Source organism: Pteropus alecto, unplaced genomic scaffold (genome assembly GCF_000325575.1).
Source record: "Pteropus alecto unplaced genomic scaffold, ASM32557v1 scaffold40, whole genome shotgun sequence".
Classification (NCBI taxonomy): Eukaryota; Metazoa; Chordata; class Mammalia; order Chiroptera; family Pteropodidae; genus Pteropus; species Pteropus alecto.
Window position 1 is genome coordinate 7,983,965 of NW_006431919.1, and position 21,308 is coordinate 8,005,272.

Below are 21,308 nucleotides of genomic sequence, written 5' to 3' on the forward strand. Positions count from 1 at the left end.
ATTAAATATAAAGCGAGCTTGAGGCACAGTGAAGAAACTGGTTCGAGTGGAGCTGAGAAAGCGCTGAGCCCAGAGCACAGCGAGCTGTGAACGCCGAGCCTAGGGGTTTGGGCTCCATCTTATCTGCAGTGAGCAATTAGGAAGGTTTCTCAGCAGGGTAATGTTAGGAGAGTGGCTTTTCGGAAGCTTAATCTGGCAATGAATTGATGTAAGAAGAGGCTAAAGAACACGAGATTCATTAGGTGCAAATTTTCTACTTCTCCCCTAGAACTGATGACTGTTTATCCCCAGTTGTGGCAGCCTTCACTTGTGAAGGAGGTTTCCAAGAACTGAAAACAGAGCTTTCTGGCCTGAAACCTCTTTAACCTGGAGTTGAAGCTGATTCTAACCTAGCACCTTTGGAGAGGGCTGGGGACAGAGTGACCCACGTTACCATGGCCTCCAGAGGAGGAGCTAGAATTTGGGATGGAAACAAGAGAACAGTAGTGTGTTGTTCCTGAAAAATCAACACCAGAGAACTTTATAAATCAGGGCTGCCTTATTATAACATTATTTGAAGCCATTCCTGAGAAAATATTTGTTATGTCAAAATTCTTATGTTCACATTTATAAATCTTTTTCTTGCTACCTTATTTATACTTTGTTCTTTTTATGTATGGTTGATTGGTGTTACTTGTTTCTATAATTTACTGATGATGCTTACAGTTTTGTTACTAAAATTCCTAAGGGGCACTTCTTAGACCTCCACGGAAATGTTGGAGAAGATAAACAATACAGTGTTTATCTTTTTAAATATTTACACCAGGGTGGAGACTCAGCAATATATAAATGAATGGATAATAATAATAATGGTCATCAGTTATTAATGCAAACTACCAATATCTGGCTAGGAGTTCAGGCTAGCTTGTGCTAGGTACTTTACATACATTTCTCTGATACTAAAAACAATGCCAGCAAGGTATTGTTTCCTTGTAAAGATGAGGCAACTGTGGTTCAGGGCCACCACACAACATCCCAAAAATAACCTCTCTAGTAACAGGCGGAGCTGAGAGTTCCATGTACACCTATCAATCATCTCTTGAACCCAAGGACTCAATCACTATGCTATACTGTCTCTTTTGAAGTGAGGAAGGAAAGAATGGAGGGAGGGAAATAAAGCGGGGAAAGGAGGGAGGAAGATGGGAGGGAGAGGGAAGAGGAAGAACACAAGAGGAATGGGGAGAACAAGGAAAACTTGAAAGATGTCGGTGTCATCATGTTTCACGGAATATTTGGCTGAAACGGCCCCTTCTACGTGCAAAGCCGCTTTGAGCCTGAAGTACCAACAGAAGTATTTCCACAAAGAATTGTTTTTAAAGTTAATTCTGAGACTAATACATAGAGATTTGGTTTAGTCCTTCCATAGAGACAGGAAGTTTGAAGAATAACATTTCGAATGGGAGAGCCTGAAAGTGGAAATGATCTGAGAAGTGACCTAACTCAACATCTGAGCAACCAGTTGGATGATCACCCATTAAGGATTCCATGAACTTTTGGGGGAGCAGGCAGTGTCCGGCTTTCCACGCACACCTAAACTGGTCAAACATTGTCCTGGTGGCCCCTTTGTCCAGTCATATTTTCTCTAACGGTAACAGCTTCTTCAATGGAAAAATAACTGGAATGAAGTAAAAACTGCATTTGGATTTGGCCACTTCTTATCAGGAAAACCAATTCTAAGAACTTTGAAGAAGCAGCTAAAGTCTCCTAAGAGTCTTACATCAGCTTCTAAGATTACTTAAAGCTTAGCAGGAAAGATTACAATTCTAAAAGATCCAAGTCACTTAAAGATGTAACAACTGCAGGCAAGTGAGCTGCAAGAATAACAAAGGCGTTAGGAAGACCCCCTCCCATGGGACTGGGGGTTTATGGTGGGCTTAATTCCTACTGGACCTACTGACCAGACTCACGGTTAGAGGGCTCGAAAGCAGTCCTATCATTGGAAAGGGCTTTCGTGTCCTTCTGTTAGAAAACATTACTTAAAATTTAAATTCAGCCTTACCCAGCATTTACATAAGAGTAACTGGCCACAACAAATAAGATCTGGAAAGTGCTATTGAGCTTTTTTTGTTCTGATTGAGTTGGGATTCACTCTGCTCGCTCTCTCTCGTTGGGCCAACACAAGAGACTCGCACATCTGGCAGCTCAGAATTCCTCGGTGTCCCTGCTCTGAAGAACTGAGGATGGAGAGTCCTTGCAAGTGGAGCCAGCTAGCAGGCAATCTGTGTTTGGTCAAATTCCTTCCTCCCTCCTCCAAAAAGTGTGCCTTTATTTGCATAGATTTGGCCATGCCGTTCCTGTCTCCGTTGTTTTTTTTTTTTTTAACACTTATGGATTTTCAGAGACTTCTACATATATACACCCCAAACTCACACACTCTCAGAAAACAGCAGCAGTGCTTTAGTTTGGGTTGTTATTTTTCAGTCTTGGGGTATTTCTTTTTTTTAAAGGAAAAAATGCCAAGTGACATTCCATTAAAAAACAAGAAGCCTGGCTCTCCATCCAGAAAACCAACCCTCACATCTTGAAACACTGTGGACGTTAAAGAAAATGAAGTGTAAGCTTCTGTGGGTGGATCGAAGGGGAGGGCTACACATTTGCAGTAACCTGAGCCGTTGTTTGGATATAAAGAACAGAGGAGTTTTACGACCCATCTCAATGCCGTCGATAGTAAGTGGTGACAGCAGGGAGGTAAACTGAGTCACAGGAGCCAGCAGCCCCAGCCATGAACAAATGACCCTTGGTAGGGGCATGTAATGCTAATGACCAAGAGGCCCACATGCAGTTCACCAATTAACAGAGATTCCCCTTTGTTAGAAATGATGTAACATCATAGTGACTGCTAACTACATCAGTGGGGAAATTTGGGTGCCAATTTCTTCAAAACTTTCTTTCTCAACACGGGGAAAGGTTAGACTTTCTCCTAGAATGCTTAAAACACTAAGTCTTCTTGTCTATTGCCGCAGTCTGTGGCAAGATCAGCAGAAGCTTTTTTTCATTCTTTAAATTTCATGCACTTACACGTGCATGCACGCTGAGCATCTCGCTCTCTTATCCTTAACTACTTTGCTGGACTTGCAGATCTGCCACTTCTACCTTTGATCTTAATTATCCTATGATACAGGTACTCTAAGATGTGATTTCTTAAATTAATGGCAATTTTTTTCATGGTTAAAAAAAAAATTCCAAATAATGACGAGTCCCTAGCTATTTTCTTTTGAGAAGTTAAGTAATTTAATGGGGACAACTTTTTTTTTTTTTTTTTTTTTTTGCTTTTATGGCCAGGTGGCTCAAGGGGATATTTTGTTGAACACTGATTAAAAATAATTTCTTCTAAATGAGACCTGACCACAAAATGGAACCATTAATGGGCAGAGACGTTGTCGCCAAAGCGGAATCATGCCTGATTACCTCTCACACCTCACACCACACATCATTTTCTTCTTCTTTTTCTTCTCCTTTTCTTGTTCTTAATAGCAGAGTAAATAAGCAGCCAGCGAGGCCTAAATGTTTTCGGCCAAAAACAGAGTCCAAACTCCTCAGAGAAAACATTTGGCCTCTGTGGTTTTGTAATATGTTCCAGAACACCGAGTTCAATGAGGAACATTGTGAAAAACTCCCATCCATCGGAATGATGGTGGGGAATGTGACAGTATCAGAAGTTTCAATTGGTCCTTTTCCTGCAGGCCCATAATGAGGCTTGTAAAAAAAAAAAAAAAAATAGTGCTATGTGGAAGTTCTCATGGGAAAAATGAATGGCAAGAAATCCTAGCTTTAAAAGAAACAGCTAATCTGCTAGTTTGATTGTTCTTCAAAACTTACGCTGAACCAATGAGCCTAATTAAAAACACTTGGCCTACTTCTATAAAGCATCATAGCTTTTTCTATGCTTCGTTTGTATACACCACAAAACTCCAGATAGACTATTATTTTTCAAGTGCTCAGTAACAAAGTGCTGACTTTGTTGGGATGGCTGAGCTAATTTCTTGAACTCAGTGTGAAACCTTAGCTAAACAAAATTGTGGTAATTTTCCTTAATTTGTAAAAGTGATTGGAGTGCAAACAAAATTTTCCTCTTGGGTCAATCCTATAATTTTCAATTAACTAAAACTAATAGTCAGGCAGGCACCAAACCTGCATTTTGTTTAAAGGGCTGGGAGGCATTTCCAAGGGTCAGGATGCATTAATTGCTTTTATAATTTTTGTGTGTGTGTGTGTATGTATGTGCATGTGTGTGTGTGTGTGTGTGTGTGTGAGAGAGAGAGAGCGAAGAGAGAGAGGAGAGAGAGAGAGACAGACAGAGACAGAGACAGAGACAGAGAGAGATTAAGAAGTATGGTTGGTTTTGTTCCTAGTATTAAAACACAAAAGGAAAGATGTTTTGAGGCAAAATGTCACAGTGAAATAAAATCTGTCCATTTAATTGTATGGTTATAATTAGGACATGTTAACAGAGTTATCTCTTCAGTGCACTGGTCCTTTATTGAATGAAGACAGAAACAGGGGACGAGTTCCTGGCGACAGCTACATAGAGATCACTGGTACTAAGCAGAAGCCCTTAGAAAGTCACTAGTCCCAGTGAGGTCCTTGGACCAGCAGCATCTGCCTCACCTAGGAGCATGTCAGAAATGCATAGCCACATGTACCACCCAGAGCTACTGGATTAGAATCTGAATTCTAGACAGGCCCCTGGATCTGTGGTTTGCACATTACGACCTGGGGATCTCTTGAAGTACACAATGGGTGCTCAGACTATGCACTCGATGTGTATCTACAGAGAACCTGCCTGGTTCTCTCCATCGATGACAGAGAATTCACATTTATCCTGTAACCCTAGCTTCGTACCACACAGCAGGTCCAGGTTCCAATTTCAGCTGATAGGGGAAGAAAGTACCAACCCAGAATTAAATATGAAAACTGCCCATTGTCTCTAATACAAACACTATGACCAGGCTGGAAGAAAATTGAACTGTCCATTAAAACACATCCCTGCTCCATAAAGCAATACAGATGGCTTAACACCCAGAGACTCATGATTTGTCTAGCACTTCTGTCCCTTTCCCTTATTTCTCAGGTTGCTTCCTCAGACATCCAAATAATTATTTCAACAAATCCTGTCATTCAACATGGACACTCATATGAATTCTTGAATGATGATGATGATGATGATGATGATGATAATAAAACAGTAACAGCAACTCCTTGGTCATACACATGGTAAAATGGAGAAAGCAAGCAAGCAGGTGTTAACAGAAACTAGATTTAAAAATAAAATACACATTTATATATGCAAGATCAAGTGAAAGACCCACGAGGCCAAGGGAGCTCTCTGTCACCATCTGCAGTGGTTCTTACCTGTGTAAATGAACCTTCCTGGAGTCCCTTTGCAGAACTGTTTGGATTTGTAGGACAATGTGACTTCTACGACACCAGGGATGTGCCGAGGAGGTGTCTGCACACGGATGGCATGAGGAGTAATCAACTAGGAGAGACATTTGGGGAGAAAGATTGTCATTGCAATATGTAAAGGACTCATTTTGCAGCTCTCCTATCAGCTCTCAATAAACAAAGCTTTAAAACACATAATTAACCTGTCAATGTTTAAATACAATCTTGGTGGGACCTGTATAAAAGACACTGACAACAATATTTACAAGTGCTCTGTAACAACTTTATCAGCGTTTTCCTACACGGCAGGCACTCTGCTTCCTGGTTTGAAGAGTGAACGTGGCCTAATGAAATGATTTATCTACTACAGGATATCCTTTGGAAAATCTCTGTTTGAAGCAGACGCCCCACTCCGAGCTAAGCTCTGCCATGCCTCTCCAGAAGTTAGTGGGCCTGGTGTTTGAACTGAGCCCCTAAACATGTGGAAAACACAGAGGCAGGAGATCACTGGGCCAGGGCACTCTGATTAGCTGCAGAGCACACATATGAAATGGCCCTGCCGACCATTTGGTGCATTAACTACCAGAGGCACAATCAAAAAGCTTTAAAGGGGAAACCAAAGAACCTGGCTCCCTGGAATAGCTTATGGATCTGGCAGAACTAAGGGCTGTCCATAAAAGGGAAATGGAAGGTCGGGGAGGGAGCTGCGGAGCGGTCACTGGTCCATTATACGATGCCACGTGCTCAGTGAGAAAGTTCATTTCTGAGCCCTGCTGGCAATCAGATTACACTGTGAAGCAGAATTTATTTTTTATTACTCTTATCTTTGTTTATATAACTAAAATGTTATTAGTGGCCATAAAACTGGCATTATCTGGTTCTTTGAAAAATCCAGCCCTGGTATTTGACTGGTTGACCTCGGATGGTGCTGGATTCTATACGTCCTCTATGTTGACTGCAATTGCCCGCTACTCGATTCCTTTCAGATCCATTTAGCTCACTATTTGTGGTACTGAGCCAGACTATCCTGGGTTAGCACTTGAATTTGCACTAACTTATGTTTGTGCTGTTTTTATGGGTATAATTTAGAAAGGGCTTTTGTTTTCATGTACAAGCCAAGCCCGATTCATATGTTTTGCTCAGAGACTCACAGGTGACACAATGAGAGAACTACAGGTGACATCATGAGAATCAAGGTAACGCCCATGAATGCCAGCCCCTGGGTCCTGCCTGAGTAAGCTGTCTAACACAGAGTCCCAAAGAATGTAAGAAAGTCAGTACAGCTCAAGTCTACAAGTAATTTCTGTCAAGTAATTTCTACAAGTAATTTCTGCTCTTTCTTGAAACATGAAGAAAAGGCTATCGGCCTAAAAATCATTTTAACTTAGTAATTAGAAATGCCTAACTTCTTCCATAGAATTGCTGGAGACACACAAAAGATAATTCTGAAGCCCCTGGAGACTGAGATCATCTCCAGGGCTGAGTGTTTTGGATAACTAAGGATTTACCCATAAAAGCACAAAAAAAAATGTTTACTTAAAATTTTGTTCTTTTCATATTGAAATTCTTCCCAAATGCATTTTATGTGTTCTAAAATAAGCAAAGTATATGTAATTTAATTTAGCCTTGATAAATCAAGATCATCATTTGGAATACCCCTTATTATATCGTGCAGTAATGTAGAAAAGCCCTAAGTGACTACGGAGGTATCAGGGATTGTTTTACCCTATACCAAACGGCCCCAGATGGCTATTGTTTTTAAATTGTTTTATTTAGTTTCTTTGTCTTTTTCTGCCTGGTGTCTTTTGCCCCTCCTAATTTGCTCTTCTAATCTGTAAGCACTGAAACCTCAAAATCAAGTTTACTATTGTGTAGAGAATAGGAAATAGGCTCTGAAGGGCAGTAAAAGATGATCTTCCAAGATCAAGTGCATATTTAGTCTCAGCTATTCAGATAGTGCTATTGCAATGCCAGAAATTAACACTTGTTGAGGTCCTAGGAGGTATCTACTACATTCCTGAGAATTTTACATATAAACACTAATTTGGAAGAACAATGGCTTGTGTTATTATTCCTTTTTTTTCCCAGATATGAAAACAGTATCTTAAAATGGGCAAATTGCTTATACAAGATCATCCTCTTGTTAGAGCGAAGAGTGACATCGATGTAGTTCAAAAAATAAGAGGGACAAATACTTCCTATCTAATCATAGAGAAGAAATTGTTCACATGGAAACTTTTTAAAGGTAGTAACAAACTCATATTTTTCAGATCCAAAGTCTATGTGTATGTGTGACAAATACTTCCTATCTAATCATAGAGAAGAAATTGTTCACATGGAAACTTTTTAAAGGTAGTAACAAACTCATATTTTTCAGATCCAAAGTCTATGTGTATGTGTGTTTTCCATCCCCATGCTACATCCATTTTTCATTACTGCCTAGTCTCTGGCTGTTTTCGATAGCAATATAGCACCATATTGCTATATTTCAAATAGGTGGTATGCTTGTATTTAATAATTACTTGGGATGTAGAGTAACAATAATTCACAATAATACTTAGGAGAACTTTCAGCCAGTTAGAAAATATTTCACCTGCTTTTCCTTTCCTCAGGGGAAATAAATTTTAAAAGATGGAAAGATACTAGCAAATAAATAAGTGAAGATGTCTTTTTAAGTATAAGGACTTATTACCTATGAGTTGCTACCCTGAGGAACATAACTCATGGCCTTGATGAATTGATTAGATATGATTGCAATGAAACTACTGATTTGAGAGTGGGGTGTTGGCATAAAGCATTAGGCTTAGAAAATTGAAACAAATTTTCATTTATAATTTCATTTTCAATTCTAGTCAATCGCTCTAACTAAAGCAGAGATTTCTTCTTGAAATAACTATTCTTCATGAATGAGGTAGAATATGAATCATCATTAGAGAATGAATTCATTGATGTTTTTTCTAGCTGTGGATGTTAGTCTGAGAACAGTCTGGCAGTGATACATGATATTGATGGCTGACAGAGGAAAAACTTTTTATCTAATGTCTATCAATTTGAAAGTATAGGCTTATTTACTAATCACTCAGAGATTGATAGAAGGTATCGCTCAAAGGAATGCTAGCAATCATTTAAAACTAATACTCTCATTTCAATACCTCAGGACACAAAAGTCCAGAAAAGTCTAGTGACTTCAAAAATTGATTCAACATCTTAGGAGAAAAACAGGATCTGGATTTGGAAGTCTAGAACCTAAGGTTCCCCCCTCTCCCATCCCAGGATAAAATCCCCACATTGTTCCAACCTGTAGAACTAAGTCACTCTAAGCAACAGAGGGAAGAAGTGCTCTGAAATGGAAAGATATTAGCAAATAAATAAATAAAGATGTCTTTTTAAGTCTAAATTTTCCAAACTTCCATCATCAGAATACCACTTTCTCAGTTTTGCCATATCTAAATACCACCTAAACAAATATGTACTTAATATTTTTTTTAAAAAAATGATTACCTTTTTGTTTAAAATAATGTTTTAAAAGGAAACTTTCTATCACTACCATAACTAGAAAACTGGTATCCCGTCTCAAAACAAGAAGGCATTACCGATGGTATCCTTAAAGTTAATATGACGTTGTTAAAGTCTAGCTAGAGATTAGTTAGTGCTAGGTGTTACCAAATTATTTGCTTCAACTGAGGCTTTCTCTCTTAACACAAATCATAAGAATTACAGGAGAAACAAAAGGAGAATGACTTTCTCCCTGTATGATTCAGTTCTACTTACCGTCTGTGTCAAAGCCAAAATTGTCTCCTGTACTACCAGGGACACGTGCCCCATACTTTAGGAAATATTAAGTACTAAGTGATTAAAGAACAAATTCCCTCTGTTGATTTAAATTCCTTAAGTTACAAACCAAATGAGTTGAGCTAAAATTAAATATTCTTTTGTAGCATCTGACCCTACTTTCTCTCATCTTGGAAGTCTCTACTTTCTTCACTTCTGTGACACTAATTATAAGACCTGCAACTTGCAGTTGTCTAATGGTTTACCAAAGCACTTTCACATTCACTGTCTTTTAAACCCATCCTTGTGGAATATGTATTCCCGATTAGAAAAGCTGACAGTCAGACAAGTTAACCAAAATTATGTGAAACACTAGGAAGGAAACCAGTCTCTTAGTAAATAAGCATTGTCCAGACCTCTTGTCTTTTTCATTGGTTCCTGTTTTCTTCATTTGCTAACTTTTCCTTTCTGACAAATTATTAATTATAGAAATTTCACAAGTTTTGTTCTATATATTCTTCTGTTTTTACTTGCCTAACATTTCTTGAGTTCACTCATTGGCTCAACCACTTCAGCTAAATTCACTTCCAAATATACACCTGTAGCTTTGATCTCTTTAGTCAAGCATGACATTTTTATTAGCAACAGAGTAATAGAATCTCCCAAACATATCTAATTGCTACCTCAATCTCAACAAGTTCCAAGCTAAATTTATCTTTACCTATTAATATTTTTCTTGCTCTTGTGTTCCTTCTCTCAGTTAAGGGAATGCTAGCCTTCGAAGCACCCAAAATAGAAAACTTGGGATCATCTTTACTTCTCCCTTCAATTTTTCTTTTAGCCATGTTGACTTTTCCCCCACTGAACTCCACTGGCTCTTTGCTTCTCTACTTTCTCTCATTCAGGTTGTCACTATTTCTTACTCAGACTATTACAATATTGTAATTGCTCTCTGAATTTTCTCCCACTACTTCTGCTTTCTCCACCAGGATTATCTTCTTCAAATACAACCTCATCGTGTCATTCTCTGACTCAAACCCACAACTGTCTCAACTGTCCCCTTTGCATGCAGTAAAGTATATTTCAAACTCCTTGGCACAATATTCAAGGTGCTTCTAGACCTGACAGCCAATCTCCCTTTTTGGTCAAACTTCCCACTTTGCCTTTCTGCGTTCTCGAGAGTCGAGTATACCACATCCCTACTGGACATCTTTGCTCTGCTCACATCATTCTCTGCCTAAACTCTCCCCTGCTCACATTCGACTTGTTCTTTCAGACCCTGATCATATGATCTCTCTTCCAAAAGTTTTACCTGATCCTAAGAGACAGAGTCACCTATACTTTTGTAAGAATCTGTATAATTATGACATTTATACTATAACACTTAGCATCCTACTTTCTTTGTGCCATAAAGATTTTCCCACAATCTTTCTTCCATTAGATAGTCCCTGAGATCAGCAACAGGGTTTAATTCATATTTTATATCCTCTGAAGCTTTTAAATTAATGCCTTACATAATGGGATATTTCCAAAATATTTCTGGAATAAATACTTATGGAAATTAAGTCAGAATTCTACTAGATGTTTGATTCTATTAGATACAGTAATTTCTATTCATAAGAGTTCACTGCTCTTAACCTGATAATGTTTAACTCTCATTCCCTAACAAAGTTGATCTTAAAATTAATTATGCACCAGAACAGCACTAAGGTCCCTGCCTGAGACCACTGCTCAGATTTCATCTACATGGTGAAAAAGAAGAGGCTGTCCAAAGGTCCGTGACTCCAGTGAGAACGGATAAGATGAAATAAAGAAAAAAAAAGGTTAAGAAAATAATACTAAAAACATAGCCCACAAAAATTCAGCACTAAATGTTAACAGTGTTTATTTCTGGCTTGATGTGATTCGTATTCTCACTCACTCTCTTCCTCCTCATATGTACGTGTATTTGTGTGTGGGGCAGTGGGGGGAGGTGCATGAGTGTGTGCACAGGAAATAAGAATCATATAAATAATTCTGGAATAAATAAATTCATACATTTGCAGGTAATGCTTTTATTATGAAGAAAATATTACTAAAGATCAAAATAGAATACCATTAGCTTTGTGCAATTGCCTGTGATTATATAAGAATTAGATACGTATCTGCATGAAGGAAGGACTAAAAGGAAAATCATCAAAATGTAAAGAGAAGTTACCACTAGATGGTAAAGTTACAGGTAAGTTTGGTTTCCCTGCATCCCTCTCTGAGTTCTCTCACTTCTCAACAGTAAGAATGCACTAATATTATAATCAGAAGAAATAGTTTTTAAGTGTGGCATTACAAAGAGAGAAGAAGCACACATGGTCTCTGCAAGGCCTTGGGGAGGCTTCCAGCACACCGAGGACACACTGGCTGCAGTAATTATGCTCCATCTGAGCTGCTCATATGAGCATTTCCTCCAGACCCAGAGCACAAGAGCAGAAGAGGCCTGTGCTGGTCGGCTATGTGAGGCATGCTCCTCGCGGCTTCTGGGTGCAAAGTGAAGGTGTGGCTGTGAGAGAGATGGAGCACAGATGTGACGGGGGGTGGGGGGGTGGGCGGTGGATGGGGCCTGTCCTGGACAGAAGAGCAAGAAACAGGAGAGAGGAACTCCTCCGTGGATGCATGGTGGTTGTGGGCTTGTGTGGAGGTAGATGCAAAACTCCTAAATGGCTGTCTGCAGAGTCTGGGAGTGGCATGGGAGAGGACAGTCTGCAAATAGTTGTTATGAAAGCCTCTTGCAGTATCGAAAGTATGACCTGCAGGGTAGGCAAATGAGAGTTATCTCGCATTTTAAAATACATGTTAATCGAAATGTAGAATTCTGGGAAAAAAACCAGCAAGTCTTGGGAACTACTTTCTTCTCTAAGAGCCACTCTCTGAATCACTCTAGCTCACACTAAGTAGACAGTGGTGGTGACTTCTGCAGCAATGACCTTTCATTGTCTTCTAACAATGTGCCAAATACTGTATGAAGCTCCTTCAGTGACTTCTGTCCTGTAGTATTAGGGACAGGTATGGGCATTAGCTGGCTCACAGATCCGAAAAATGAGTTTCAGGCAAGTCAAGAAATAGAATCAAGAAACCAATCAGAAGCAATAAGCCTGCCTGCCTAATGACTGCCATTATCCAACTAAAGTTGCCCCTCCCGATGACCATTTATTGTTTTCCCATAATTGCTGGTACCCGTACTTTTCACCCTACTTCTACCCTTGGGAAGAGGATTGGGTCCTCCATGTCTCCAATATCCTCAAAAGTTCTGGGAACATGGTAGGTACTTGAAATAACCTTTCTCATTGGTGAGAAGCTAACCGAGAATTATTTCTCAGCAAAACAGTAAACCCATTCCAAGATAAGCCTTTATGCATGTTTTCCAATAGGTCCATATGAAATAAATGCAAAATGAAGTTCCAAGCCACCAAGCCAAAAAATACCTGGGGTTACTAGAAAGCGCACCAGTGATTTTTCAGTACTAGCCTTAGGATTTAATATTTTAGCCTTAATCACTTTCACCATTAGAAAGTTTGTTTTTTGTTTTTTGTTTTTTTAAGTCCAAAACAAGCAAAGATTTAAAGAGAAGGGGTAAAAGGAAGGGAAGGTTTCTTTTCTGGAAAAATAATAAACACTTATGCCTAGAAAAGGCCTAAAGTGGACATTGGTACAGTACTTTTTAGGTGTTATCCCTCTACGTGTCTGGGTTCTGAGGTACACTGGCCCCTTCACCCACTGTCACCCTCTGTGCCTCAGTTTACTCATTTCATAATGTACCGAACTATCTGCTCTGTGGGAGTGCTTGTGATAATGTCAAACATGCTTTGTGTTTAGGTTGAGCTTCTCTAGGGATCCTAAAGCACTTTCCAGATTAATTTTTTAATTTATGTATTAATAAGTCTCACAGCATTCTCCCTTCTCCTCAATTAGAATAATAATATCCATCTCTTTTGAGATAGGCAGCAGGTGATGAGTGATGGACATGAAGGAGACACTTAAATAAGGAAAGTGTAACATAAAAGCATAATTAAAGCTTCAAAACCCAACCAGCTAAGAATTCTTAAAGAGACACCACAGTGGTAGTGACCAAACAAGCAAACATATTTTCCCTCTGCTCTGGAACATTCACCTTTCTGTAGTTAAAGATGGCATTTAAAAATATTATTTTCAGGAGTTCCTAAAGGAAGTTGAAATATAAAAAGTGTATAATCGTGGTGACTGCACTGGCTGAACCTCCATATAATATCTCTATTCCCCTGAAGTGGATACGATATAAATCAAGGAATGCCAGCTGCTCTCCTGAGGTCCTCAGCATATTCTGGTTTGTTCCCTAATCAGAGTTCTCTGGGTTCCCTAACACATATTTTTTTCATTCCCAAGAATTGCCAGTCTCAAAGGCAGTATATGATTTCTCAGGGAACGTGAGAGAAAGCCAGTGGAGGCATTTACTGTTTCACAAACATTCTGGTTTCCTTTTGTCCCTTCAACAAAATAACTTTAAACCGATGTTTAGCAAAATATGTTGGGTCACATGAATTCCCAAAGATAAACTTTATGTATAAATGTCAGAGGAGACTTTTGAAACTAAAGTCTCAGAAATTGAGTTAAATGGGGGATTTGAAACCTAGCTTTTGAATAGTCAGCAGTATTTCTTAACGGTGTCTGAAATTTCTCTCATGTGGACATAGACACAGATACATAGTGGAAAGATGTAGATATATTTTCCTATCTGTTGTCTGGGTCCCACAACTAGAACATAAGCTCCACAAGGAAATAAATTTTGTCCTACTTGATTTCACTACTATTTTCCCAGTTTTAACAGTGCCTGGGAATTAGTAGGCACTCAATAAATACTTGCTGGACATTGAATAAATAATGTCATGATGCCATTAATTACCAATAATAATTAGAATAAAGATTCAATAAAGTTCCTTATTAATCTATAAAAAAAACATAAATAATCTATACCACCCTATTTAAAAATTTTGTTACTAAAGAAAGAAAATCTTTTTATTTTGTCCCTACAAACTTCCTGGTATCCTCAATAAGTCTTCACAAAAGTATACTGCCCAATTCTTCTGATCAAGAAACTAGCCAGGTCCCTAAATCAATGCAGTTAATTGTACAAAACAAAACAACAACAAGATCATCTTTCAAAATAACAAGTTTGTGAGGAAAAAAAGCTAAAATAAATATATTATACTTCAACTACCTTTGGTTTTGTGGCTTGATTTATTTATTTATTTTTCAGTAATTTATTTTTTAAATAAACTTTCTCCAGCTCGCTTCCCAGGATGTAAATCTTGAGCCAATTGGGCCCCATTAAAGACTGGATCCCATCCTGACCATCTGGGAACTGGAAAAGCACTGGTGAGTTCCTGAGGTCCGGAGTATTCCAGAAGGACAGGACTGGACACCAGCAATGCCAGCCCCTGTGGTTTGAGACTACACAATGAGCTCTTTCTCAAGGCTTGTTTTTCTAAATCCAATCAAGAAGGATCATCATTCCAAATGTCTTAGGGTCCTGGGCTCCTGCTCCTTTTTTGTCTGTTTGTTTTGTTTTTTGAAATTTAAAATATAAAAGAAAAAGCAAAGCCAAATACATGTATGGAAGAGGCTGAATGTTTGTTATCAAAGTTGGCCCTTCGCCAGGCAGAATCTTTGCCTATGGAATTAGGAAAGAAAAATATAAGATCCAAAAGACCGATAGATGGGATAGCAAGGAACGAATTCACCTTTAATTAAAAGACTTTCAGAGTCTTTCAAAGCTCTAAGAAAAGGATATCAAGGCTATAAGATACTGCATAGAGACTCATTCTAACATTTGTTTGTGGTTTAGTTCATATTTGCATACTGTATACATTGATACTGGCACATATATTCAGTAATTCCTCATTTAACATGTCCCTTCAAGAGGCAAGCTCTACAGAAAACTGAAGCCAAACCCCTTTTAACACTAGGCCACACAACTGCATTCACTGGAAGTCTGGTGGATGCATTACACACACCCCACTGTTTTAGAAAGAATATATTAAATATAATTGCCATTTCTTTCTTGATGACTCAGGGCCACTGTCATTATGAATAGTCATTAATGTGCTGCACAGTAATATGCTTCTGCATCTGCTTTTCAGGTTTTCCATCTCTGCCCCTGACATTAAGCTGTCACTTCTGCTGTCAATGGGCCTACTTCCAACAACCTACCTCCAGTTTGCTCCATCTAATTTGCTATGACCTGGGAAAATAGAGAACATAGGTTGTTAAAAATTGCTGTTCTGGTTACCCCAAAGTCTGTTATTTTTTTAATTAATTAATTAATTGATTGATTGATTGATTGATTTAGCTTACTTCTGGTTTCATGCTCAATTTGGAGAGTTGAAGTTATTGTATATAATGATCTTCTCTGGATAAATAGGTTTTGCTATATTCTTATTAGAAAATTAAGAGATAGATCTAGAGTCAGATGGACTTTGGTTCAAGTCGAAGCTTTGCAAATTACCAGCTATGGACTTTTGGAAAGTCACTCAACCTCTCTGGCTTTCAGTTTCATTACCCAGGAAGACAGGTGGGATAGGGAGAGGTGTTAGCTATCTAATTAGGATTATTATAAGAATTAATTGATCTAATGCCTGTAATGAGTTTAGGAGAAGGTCTCACTGGTATCGACCACTTAAATGTATTAGTTTTATTACTACTTAATCCTCACCATAACCGACAGATTTACACGAAGGTATTTATGTGCATCCTTATTGCACAATAAATTTATCTACATATAAACTACCTAACCACACACGCACTGACAAAAACTAAACTGCAATCTACCTATCTAGTACTGACACTGTGGAGCATCACTGAATACAACAGTTGCTAATAAGCATTTGTTCAAATGAACAAATGAATGAATGAACACATGAAATAGTGCATGTATTTTGTAGAAATTAATGCTTCTCATGTGCAAGGCTCTGTTAGACACTGGAGGAGACTAAGCTGAATTTAGCATGGATCCTGCCTCCGAGAGAGAGAGCATCTCCTTAAATAACAATAATTAATGAGTGCAATTTATAGGAACATAATATGGTAGAGATAAAGCCATGAAGAAATTTTTTAAAAAGAGAGAGAGAGAGAGAGAGAGAGAGAGAGAGAGAGAAACATTCAATACCTGGAGCTGTGAGGGAAAATGTCTAGATCTTAAGGGACAGAAGGATTGGGCACAGAAAGAAGGAAAAAGCATTGTGGAAGGAGGAATGGCATAAGCAAGACAAGAGTGCAGAGGAAAAAAATCACTGTGGGTATAAAGAGCCGCTAACAACTCAAATGTAACTGGACCATAAGTTAAGATGGATAGCGGGGAAGGACGTTGCAAGAAAGGGCAGAGCTTTAAGGGGCTGTGCTTGAATCCCAAAGTTAAGGCATTGTGGCTTTAAGAAAGAGGAAGCCACTAAGGTTGTAGAAGGAGGAAAGTTTTAGAACAGACCACCAGGGAGCCATTCCAGCAATTAGCACTGAGCACACATATGAAATTAACAGAACACTATGTATATATATATATCCATTTTCTTCATAAAAGTCACATGACTGCAGCCAGGTGTGAATTCTGTCTTTGATTCACGTTAAAATTAGAAATGCATCACACTTCTGTGGTTTCCATTTTCAAGTTACAGGCATATGCGTGTACCTCCTGAATGCACCGTAAACTACTAGCTGAAAATGTCATCTTAAAATCCTTTTTAACTATCTCATAATTATTGACATAGAGGATAAATTACAAATACCTTAGTCATTAAAAATAAAAATATGGACTAAAACATTTTTAGAAATAAGATGAGCATAGTTGTAACTATGTAACTATATTAAAAAGGTTGTTAGACTATTTTTAATCTTTTTTAAATATGCTGGCTCGTTTAGAAATGATTTCCCAAAAAAATAACTTGGGCTTGAAAGTGTTCTTCAAAGTATATTCAAAGTTTAATGCAACTGATTCGGACTGCTCTTTTTATTCTTTACAAATGAAGTTTATAATTTTTCATTAAGTGTCTTCCACTTAATATGTGATCATTAAGTACAGGTTCAATATAGACTTGGCAATTTATATATTTAGGAAAAAGTAGGCAACTATGAGTTATTTTAAACAGATGCATTTAATCAACTTTTCATTAAACTTATACATGCATGCCTCGATATAGGTAAAAGAAGTGACCAGCTATTTACATAACACCCAATTTATATTATAAAATTTTGAGAGATGATATCAGAGATACTGTCTTTCTACATCTTTCTGAATTTTCTTTTTGATTTAAGTGTAATCGATTCTCATATAAATGTGGTATAGATAACAGTTGTTAAAATGCCAATGCTAGCATGTATAAAATTTGGAAAAGTTTGGTAAAAATAAAGAAGTTTGTTAAAAGACTATGGAAATATCATGAGAAAGCCTGGTACAAGAGAAACCTGCCTAAGGTCACTGTCAGAAGAACTGAGCCATCCTCTCAGCACTAAGGAGCTAATGCGTTCCCAGGACAAGTCACTGTGTGGCTCTAGAACCTCTTTTTCCTCACTTCCAAGATAAAATAGGTGCGCTTGATGACTGGAGAGGTTCTCCAAAGCCTCCAAAATCTTTTGACTCTACATGTGGTTCAAGAAAAATCAAGGCTGGACAAAGAGATCTGGGAAACTTCCAGTAGGAACATATATGAGCTGCAGCCATTCATTCATTCGTGTCACAGAGGAGCAAATACTATTGTTTATTTACAATCCTTCCTTTGAGCTATACGCACAAATAAGAATGAAAGGTAGAGATAGATAGCAAGAAAAGAAAAAGAAAATCAAGAATTGTGTTTAAAACCTAGTTTTTCAACTTTTGGACCCAAGCAGCAAAATTGCTTCTCAGACCCAAACTGCCCAACTAAATTCACCCATAGGTCTCTCTCCACAGCAGCTTCTTTTGACTTCCTTTCTCTGGGAATGCAGGTGAAAAAAAAACACACATTCAAAAGGATGAAAAGGACAATATGTACCCCTGTGTAAGGCTAATTGTTTCACACAGTGATGAAACTCTGGCTTCTCTCATCTGAGCTAAGTGACCCGGCAATCTTTAAATCTAGCTGTCCTACAAATTCACATGGCGTCTAATGTCAAGGGTGCACTAACCAAAACTAGGTGCAAAATATGACAGAAATTTTGTTCAGAGCCTTGCAGCATAAAAGGATAATAGCTCTAAACTGAATAATACTCTGCAAATATCTCAGGCAATTCTCTCACATCTATCCCAGCCCAATCATGTCATGATTGAATTTCATGACCTTACTTCATTAATATGAAGTCTAAATGCACTTCAGCCATCATCAATATATCTTCCTATAAGATGATTCCTGAAAAAAGGTTATGTGGTCACTGAGTTTGGGACACGCTGTGTACTACATTTTAGGTATTCACAGTGCACGTCAATAACTCCAAAGCTTTGCAAAGCCCTAGACCAAGGACCAGTTGAATTTATTTGACTCAACATTTCCCAAACTTACCAAAAAAAGCCTCGCTCCTTAATCTCCCATGTAACTAGTATGCAGTATTCCATAGAATTAACTGGAAGATGAATTAGAGCAACATTGTGGTATAAGTCTCAAGTTTATCTCAGATACCAGAATCTGAAGTGTGAAAGGTAAAAATATTGACTGAAGACATATCAATAGCAAGATCCAATTCTGTGGCTAATTAAAGGGTTTTTGATAAAGTTCAAATAATCCTTTTGCAAATAGCCATGATATTTATAGATTGCAAGTATGTTCTAAAAAAAAGTAAAGAACAATAGTGTAAGAAAAGAAGCTACTTCTTACCCATCATCACTGCCTCCTTCTCACTTTGGAGGAATTCTCAAGGGAGTCAATGTTAGATAAAGGAATTATTCGAATTGTAACTGATTTCCAAGAGGATTTAGTTTAAGCTTCTCATTTTCAGATGGGGAAACTGAGGCCCAGTGGCCAACACTGACCAAAATCTAGATCCTCTGATTGGGCAATGGAGGGACTGCAATTAATATCCTGGTCTCATGACTGGCTCTTTGCCCGCTGCTACCTCATGCAATCTAAATCTTTGCTTGGATGATTGTCTGCCTTCAGTTCCCTCCACCCTCTGCTCCTGGCCAATTCCACCATTGCACTTTTTTTACAGGAAGCTTAAATACCTTAAGCTGTATAAATTCTCTCAAGAGATTTCAGTGGTTAAATAAAAGGCTCGTGAGAGCCTAAAATGCATTGCACAGAGACCGTTCGTACATAACAGGAACTTGTTGACTGTTTATGCAAACGGTCTACTTCTGACTATACCATTCTCTCTGCCTTCTTGAACCTTGTCTCAAATTTTCAGCTGCAAATTTAAGATTATATAAATATGTTATGTAACTCTCTAATTTGCTTCATGGGAGCGAGTTGTTTTTCCAAATAAAACATTAGACTCCATAAAGCCTAGCTTTAATCATCCTAGTACCTATCCCAGTGCTAGACACCTAGCAGGCATGCCGATCAGTACTCAGTTTTAGAAATTAGAGGAATTCAGAAGGAAATAGTAAAATAACGATTAGCTCTACAAACCAGTAGCCCCTTCCTCTTCAAAATCACATGTTAGTGGAAAAGCAAAAACAACCCAATACATCTCTGGTCAAGAAAAAACTCAGATCTCATTAAAAATTAGTCCACATCAACCCTGTTGGTTTTCTTGGGTTTATATGTAAAACTCTACAGATATTTTAAAAAGCTTTTTGGGGTAAGGCAGGATAAGCACAAGAGTATCAATAAAATAAATTGCTTTTCAAAAAGAGGGAAACAAGAAAGAGCAAGAAACGATGAAAAAAAAGTAACAAAGATGATGAACCAAATTCACAAGAAGGCCACATGGTTCCCCCTAAACTTGAGAGCTTGCAGCCCCAAAGTTGGGGGCAATGGAGCCTGACCTTTCTTTTTCCAAACCCTCAGGGGGCCATCAGTGAGATGAACTAAACTACTCATTTGCAAAAGATTTTGTTGAAAGGGAGAGAGCATAGAATAGAGTAAATGAGCAGAGAATAAATTAAGCCAGTCCTATTTTCTCTCTTTTTTAAATGCTTTAGTTAAAAAAAAAAAAAAAAGGCTCCAAATAATAGTATCAGCAGCTAATCTAAAATGTTGCCTGCCTGTCCCACCAGTCTGCTTCTTGAGTGCTTTAGGCTAAAAAGTGAGAAAATGGAGAAGAGATCAAAGTTCATTTAAAATTAGGAGTACTAGATTTTGGAGGTGGCATAATTTCAAGAGACCATGGGGTCAGGGAACAAGGACTCCAGATAGATAGGGATCTTACTCTAGTGATGAGGTCCAAACAGGTTAACTGTCTTGTCTAAAGTGACTTATAGATGAAGGAAGAGGTCGTCCTCTCCCCCAACACAAGGCATGTATCGTGCACAAGGATAAAATCTTCCTACAAGCTGGTGATTCTAATCCGAAACACAGACACCTAGAAAATGGAGGGACCACTCTGACCTCCGATTCTCTATATGCCAAGCCTGCCACAGCTTTGAAGGTAACACTGTCAAGCTGCCCCCAGCACAAGGTATTAATGGCAGTGGTGGGCATTACACCATGGGCCGATGCAGCAAAACGCTTGGGATAAAATTTAGGCATAGGCTAAATCATGTATGTTGGACTCTCTGGGTTCAAACCCCACTTCTGCCACTTGATAACTAACAGCTTATTTAACTTTCCCAAGTCTCAATTTCATCATCAATAAAATGAGGACAACATGGTATACAGATGTTATAAGGCTTGCATGGGAGCCATACCAAATGCTTAGCATAGTGCCTTGCAGGAACTAAATGCTCAGTGAATGTTAAGTCCTACTCTACATTTTTCCATAGTTTTTTCATAGATATCTTCTCTTAAATAGTCACTGTATTAAATTCTCATTCTATCCAATGGAAGCCTAGAGAAATGGTCCCAAAATTGATTGGTATTTTCTGCCTTACCAAAATAAAAGACATTTATGTAATTTTATTTGATTTAAAAAAACCACCACAGTAATTACTACGACTTCTACTACACCACCATGATTACACTGCATGTTTTTTTTTCCTCTCTCCT

General features: G+C 38.2%; 1 protein-coding gene across 9 annotated transcripts in view; it reads right to left on the minus strand.

Annotated features, from left to right (window-relative positions):
* The window catches only part of EBF1 (early B cell factor 1), a 372,164-nt gene that overhangs the window by 73,890 nt on the left and 276,966 nt on the right, over positions 1 to 21,308 (minus strand). For all 9 annotated transcript variants that reach the window (XM_015585196.2, XM_015585198.2, XM_015585197.2 and 6 more), the window contains one exon: positions 5,392 to 5,518. In XM_015585196.2, coding sequence (XP_015440682.1) covers positions 5,392 to 5,518 — 127 coding nt within the window. The remainder of the gene's footprint in view (positions 1 to 5,391; positions 5,519 to 21,308) is intronic.